We start from the raw sequence: 6,774 nt of genomic DNA on the forward strand, positions 1-6,774 counted from the left end.
GCCAGAGTTTGTCTTCCTTCCGGTCACTCTGATAAATCCAGATGCCACTCTGTTGAGAACCAGTGCTGCCACGGTTGGCGTTAATGGGCCAGTGGGCAGGGGACAGGGCCTGCTCATTGGTAGAACTTCTTGTTAGGGTTGTTGGCATGGTCCACAAGCAGCTGACATGGGGTGAACTGTTTTCCATAGGCAGCCTCATACTTCCGGAGCCGGTCCACGATTTTCTGTGCCCCGTACAAATCCACAAAGTGGAAAGGCCCCAGTTGAGTTATGTTCATGCTTGTAGGATTAAGTTCTTATTGAGTACAGGAAGCATTTCCCACCTTCATTGAAACTTGTTTAAAGGAAGGATGGCATCTTGCACTTCTCTATTTATCTTATAGAACCTAAGAATGGTGAGGTATACACAGTGATTACACACTTCCTTAGTCATTGTGTGGAAAGGAAAGACTACAGGGGTTGAGTTCAGAGAATAAGGAAAAGGAATTTAAATGTCCTGAATACCAGACACCATACTTAAGAATTTATTAATATTTTATCCAACCCCATTGTAACCAACTCTGTGTTAATGCCTTGTGATAGCTACCATCATCTTTGGCAGAAAGAGGCTATCAAAATGAAGTGACTCACAAAATTCCATTGAGACACGGAGTCCCCACCACCCCATTCCTTGGTTAGACTCCATTTCTGCCACATGTAACTGGATTTTGGATTCTAAGCCAGATCCACAGTTAAATCTGGATCCACAAGGCAGCCCTTTCAAGCCTCCACTATTTTTCTAGAGTACGTGTTTTGAGAAATTTAAGGTCACTAAGTAGATCGAAAAGCGATGAAGTTGCCAAATTTCAGAAGTTGCCAAATTTCAGTCCTTGGCCTCGCCCAAAGTGGATGACAACCCATTTCACACTGGGGGAGGAGCAGAGGTGGTGCCTTGTGGATGGTAAACTGGACCTGGAGCGGATATAAAAAAGAGGCCCTGGGGAGCCAAGCCACCATCAGGAAGAGACTCACTCCCAGTGACAGTAGAGAAGACAGCGCTGTCTCCTGCCAAGATGAAGCTGCTGCTGCTGTGTCTGGGGCTGACCCTAGTCTGTGCCCAGGAGGGAAACTCTGATGTTGTGAGAAGCAACTTTGATATTCCAAAGGTAAGGGCAGGGAAGCAAATTGCAGGCAGATTCTTTACCAACTGAGCTATGAGGGAAGCCCTACACTCACTCAAGGGCAGTGGAGCGTAGTGACTTTGGATTTTGGAGGGCGTTTTGGAAGATTCTGAAGCAGAGTGGCCCTCTGGGAGGAGAGGAGGTCCTTGACATAGTAGAGGAAATGGGAGGCTTCAGACCTTGGTCTAAGAAAGGGCAGTGGTGCCATGTTAAAAGGTGACAACACTTAGGGAACCTCCAACTTACTGGAGGAACAGTGAACAGTGGGAAAAGTCCTAGATACAGTGCCGACCGACCCAAGTCTAATTTAATCTTCACATCACCATCATGAGAGTCCTGGCCCAGAGGTCAGGGTTCAAGGAGACAAGGGTTCATGCTGTATTCCTTTCCTCTTTTCTCACCCAGTCATTTTATTGATTTATTGCAGATTACAGGGGAGTGGTATTCCATTCTCTTGGCCTCAGACCACAGGGAAAAGATAGAAGAAAATGGTGTCATGAGGATTTTTGTGGAGTACATCACTCTCTTGGAAAATTCTTCTTTGTTTATTAACATGCATACAAAGTAAGTGTGTATTTTTTTGCTTGGGGAAGGAAAAACAGAAGTCTGAATATGGTGTTGGACCTTTACACACACACACACACACACATATGTATATATTCTGAGCCTTTACTAAAATCAGGGCCCATCCTTGATAAAATCCTTGGCACTGACCCAAGGATTGAGGAACCTGAACCTGTGACTTTGCTAGATTTCAGAGATAAGAATTGGGGCAGGAATACTTTTCAGTGGAAAAAGAGGAGGTAAGGGGTAGAGACATATCAGATCATTAGTGGTATGGAAGGACAACGCAGGTTAAGAGCATAGGATTCAGAATCAACAGCCAATCCAATTCTGATTCTCTTTGTGTCACCAGGAAAATTCATCTCTTTCTTCCTCAGTCTTCTCTGGAGGAATAGATGATGATATAATTCTCTCTCTGTATTTTTGTGAGGACCAAGCAAGGTGATGTTTGAAAGGCACCATCTGAGAGACTGCCACATGGTCAGAACCCAGCTAATTCTCTAGACAAGTAGCTGTCATAATAGTAATAGTGGGAAGAGGTGATAGAGGCATAGGGATAGAAGTCGTGGACTCATTCTCAAAGTACCAAATGAAGTGATATAATGTAAATAAAAGCGCTTTGGAAACTATATCCAAAATGTTCAACAGCTAATCAGTGAAATGGGCAACTCAAGTTACATGTAGAGTGTCAGGGAGCCAACCCCTTCAGGATCTCAAAGACGTCAGCTCATTTTGTTTTACAGGGTAAACGGAGTGTGTACTGAGCTTCCTCTGACGTGTGACAGCACAGGAGAGGATGGTGTATATGCTGTTAGGTGTAAGTATGTTAAAAAAAAAAGTCTTTCTAAATTGTACTTCCAGCTGCAAGGAATTTACTCTACTCCAATGTCTTAAGGATTTGATAAGTTCCTTATGTGTTTGTTTAGGTACTCTAATGTGGCCATCTAATAGTCAATATCCTGAATTTGGGAGAAATGTGTGTGTCAAAGCCAGTGCCTGGCACACGGTACCATCAGACAGAGAAAGAAGCTTGGTCATGTGTATTTCCTACAACAAAAGGAAGTTGGCAAATAAAAAAGTAAATTGGCAGGACAGTTTCACATTCCTTGCCCACTTTTAAAAGAAATTATTTATTTATTTTGGCTGCACTGAGTCTTCATTGTTGCCTTTGGATTTTCCCTAGATTTAGCAATCAGGAGCTATTCTCTAACTGTGATGAGCAGGCTTCTCATTGGGCAAAGATTCCGCCTGCAATGCAGGAGACCTAGGTTTGGTCTCTGGGTTTGGAATATCCCCTGGAGAGGAACATGGCAACCCGCTCCAGTATTATTGTCTGGAGAATCCCATGGCTTCTCATTGTGGTGCCTTCTCTCTTGTTGAGGATCATGGTCTCTAGGGCTCAGGGGCTCAGTAATTTCATCATGTGGGCTCAGCAGCTGGGGCATGTGGGCTCTAGAGTATATGATCTTAGTTGCCGCAAAGCATGTGGGATCTTCTTGGACCCAAGGATTGAACCCCATCTCCTGAAATGGCAGGTGGAATCTTATCCACTCGACCACCAGGGTAGTTCCATGGCCCACTTTCAGATGATGTCTGATAGTCATTGCCAGAGCATATCATTCAGGTTATAGCACTGGGTATATAAGGCCAATTGGGCTTATAGAGAAGACATTTGGCAGAGATGGCCAAGGGAGGTAGGTGGGTCCACGGTGTCATAATAGAGGGGAAGTTACTTCTGTGACTGAATTTTTCTACCCCTAATGGTCACTTCATCGGTGTTGCTTAGAAATTGCCTCTCAAAGCCCAGAGAGATGCAGATGGAAGGCTATTTCTTTCAGGATTTGTTTTGTGGGAGAGAACAGGTAAAAGGGTTTCACGTCTTTCCCACAGACCGAAGAACTTCTGAGCTATGTTTTGTTTTCTCCACAGATGATGGAAGAAATGTATTTCGCATACTTGAAGTGAACTATAGTCACCATATTATTTTTTATCTTGAGAACTTCAGCGACTCGTACAAACTGCTAGAGCTCTACGGTAGAGTATTTTCACGCTGGCGCTCATCTTGGGGTGGGGAGACCAGGGAAGGAAGGAAGCCTGGAGACAGAGTGGACCTCCCAATGGTACCCTGGGACCTCTCTCCTCATTAAAGACAGATGCTCCCCTTTGGTAAAATCTCTCAGGCTCAGTGATGGGAAGATGATGATTCTCTCATTGTGCCAGAAAGATATCCTAAAGGTGTCACATTCAAGAAAGACTTTTTTCCATCCCTGAGACTTGTGCCTAAGCACGCAATCAGTTCCATTCCCTTTCCCACTCGGCTGGAGACCCACCCCTCTCATGAGCCTCAGTCACCAGGAAACAGGACAAAGCTCTCCCTGTTACTCTTCCCACAGCCCGAGAACCAGATACGAGCCCAGAACTCAAGCACAAGTTTGTGGAAATTTGCCAGAAGTATGGAGTTGTTAAGGAAAACGTGATTGACCTGACCCAAGAGGGTAAGTTGAGCTATCTCTGGCTTTCTCTGCCTAAAGTCCCATGTTGCTGAGTAGGAATGTTACTGAAGGGAGAAATCCAAGAGGAGTTAATACCCCCATTCAGTCCCCTTTGTCCTAACCTGGAAAACCATCTGGTTTCGTTCTGGGAAATACACTGGGGTTGGAGTTTGAATGCGCTCTTCTCTGCCTCTACAGATCGCTGCTTCCAGGCGCGAGGGAATGGAGTGGCCTAGGGCTGCAGTTTGGTGAGCTCTGCTGGAGACGGGGCGGCCCAGGGCTCAGTACCTTCCAGAAGCACTAGGGGTTTACAGTAGAAGATTTAAAAAATCACAGTAAAGATAATTTGGTAGGAAGAGCTTGAAATTTGGAGTTACAGGACCTGGGTTCAGGATCTACTCCTGCCATGAGTTTTTAAAGCAAATCACATACCAATTAAAAGGGAACAATGATGTCTACCTTACAGAATTACTGTGTGAATATAATGCTGAAGAAAAGGGCTCAGTAATTGATAATGTGGGAAAAATCAGTAAGAATTACAGTTTTAAACGGGAAAAGAATGTGAGTATGATATTCAAATACATTCTGTGTTTATGGTCCATCTTCTAATCCTGAAAGCCCGTCTCACCCTCCAATATATGGAAAAGATTTCTCCCTCCAATCTCTGCACATCCTTAACTTGTAATCTGGGAATAGAGCTGTCTGACCTTCCGGTTGTCCTCCAACCTGGAAAATAGAATCTGGAGTTTCCTCCTCTGTTTCCTGTCTCAGACTTATTGTGTGGCTTCATTCAGATAATGTAAGTGAAAGTCTTAGCAACTATGGCTTACATAAAGTCAGCATTTAATAAAAGATTGCTATGGCTTTTGTCAATTTGTCAAAGACACTTTAAAACTATCAGTGCTGAGGATGGCAGAAAGAAGCCTAGCATCCTTCATTGCTTCCACTCTTCTTTTCATAGGCTCAGTTGGGGCAGGCTAAGATGGGATCAAAAATAGAAAAAAACAGGAAAAGAATCACTAACACCCTCCCTTCCCCTATTCTGGCAAATAGCATGGGTTAGAATGCAGGTTGGTGACTATTTCTTCAACATATTTTTGGAAATAGAAATCCTTTTTGTCCTCAGTTCAATCTGAGAAGCACTTAATATGCTTTTGTGTTCTCATTCTCATTTGCTTATTTAGTGCCACCTGATTTGGGCTCCAGAATCTTCTCTTCCATGGTTCCCATCTTATGACAAGTGCTGGGACCTGACTTCCATCACTATCGCATGTGAAGGCACCGTCTCTGCATCTTCAGGATATTCCCTAATTATCTAGGAACACTTAGCAGCTCACCGAGAATCAAAGTTTCCTCCAGATTTCCGATTCCCTTTGCCCCATTCAGGACAACAGTGCCATGAATAAAACCTTGCTCAACCTGTTCAATAAATGATTTGCCTTGCAATCAATCATGTGGTTTTTCTTCGTTTGTGTAAGAGACATGGGGGTGGCAGGAAGAAAATGAGGCCTCGTGACCATACTCTTCCCCTAGCCTCTCAGAACCTTCCCTGAGTTTCAGGCTTTTCCCTCGTCTGCAGTCATTCTGTCCCAGTGAGTGCTACTTGTCTTCTGAGTTGCCCATTTCTTAGTGACCTGATAAACTGTAAACCTTGCCCTAGAAATTGCTGCATCCTAGAATTCTCTTTTTCAGTGGGGGTACTGAAAGAGAGTTGCTGCTGGGGCTGACACCAGCTCAACATGTTTTAGGATACGCCTTTACACCCCAGCTTCTCTAACTCATCCATCCTCTGAGATGGTCAGTGTCCTTTCTTTCTTTTCCTGGTGTGGCAAATGCTTTTATTTTGCAGAAACACATTTATGATATCTAAGTTGAAAATTACCATTGTAAATTGATATTGATTTCAAATTATTCATTTTAGAAAACTTTATTGAAGTATAGTTGATTTATAATGTTAATTTCTGCTGTATGGCAAAGTGATTCAGTTCTATATATATATATACACACATTCTCTTTCATATTCTTTTCCATTATGGTTTATCACAGGATATTCAGTATAGTTCCCTGTGCTATAAGTAAGACATTTATCCATTCTGTATACAATAGCTTACATCCGCTAATCCCAAACTCCCATTCTATCCCTCCCCCATCACCTATCCCCCTTGGCAACCACAGGTCTTTTTTCTAAGTTTATGATTCCATTTCTGTTTCACAGACAGGTTCATTTGTGTCACATTTTAGATTACACACATAAGTGGTATCGTGTGCCATTACTTTTCTCTTGGTCAGTGTCGTTTCATACTCTTAGAAAACCTTCAACCCCTGCTTTTATTTACTGGGAACTTGCCAAGTGAGATTCCATGAAATGTGATCAATACTTATCTTCAGCATTCTATACAGTCAGGAGGCATCAATGAGGCTAAATGTTATTGGTCTCTTCTTTGGGGAGCTTACAAGCTTTGGAGGAAGGGAAATTAAATATCCTCTTTCAGTTGTAATACTTTGCAACATCAGCCAATAATAAGAACGATGGAAGAGTTACACATGAGTGTTGTGGC

At 43.2% G+C, this 6,774-nt stretch overlaps 1 protein-coding gene across 1 annotated transcript; it reads left to right on the forward strand.

Moving 5' to 3' along the window:
- Positions 1-985: 985 nt before the first annotated feature.
- Positions 986-5,666, forward strand: LOC122710182 (major allergen Equ c 1-like). Its single transcript, XM_043927819.1, has 7 exons — positions 986-1,145; positions 1,588-1,724; positions 2,468-2,541; positions 3,654-3,758; positions 4,118-4,219; positions 4,415-4,464; positions 5,401-5,666. Exons 1-6 carry the CDS (start codon positions 1,053-1,055, stop codon positions 4,450-4,452), a joined length of 549 nt encoding a protein of 182 aa, XP_043783754.1. The 5' UTR covers positions 986-1,052; the 3' UTR covers positions 4,453-4,464; positions 5,401-5,666.
- Positions 5,667-6,774: the final 1,108 nt, after the last annotated feature.

The sequence above is a fragment of the Cervus elaphus genome, chromosome 16, assembly GCF_910594005.1.
Source record: "Cervus elaphus chromosome 16, mCerEla1.1, whole genome shotgun sequence".
Classification (NCBI taxonomy): Eukaryota; Metazoa; Chordata; class Mammalia; order Artiodactyla; family Cervidae; genus Cervus; species Cervus elaphus.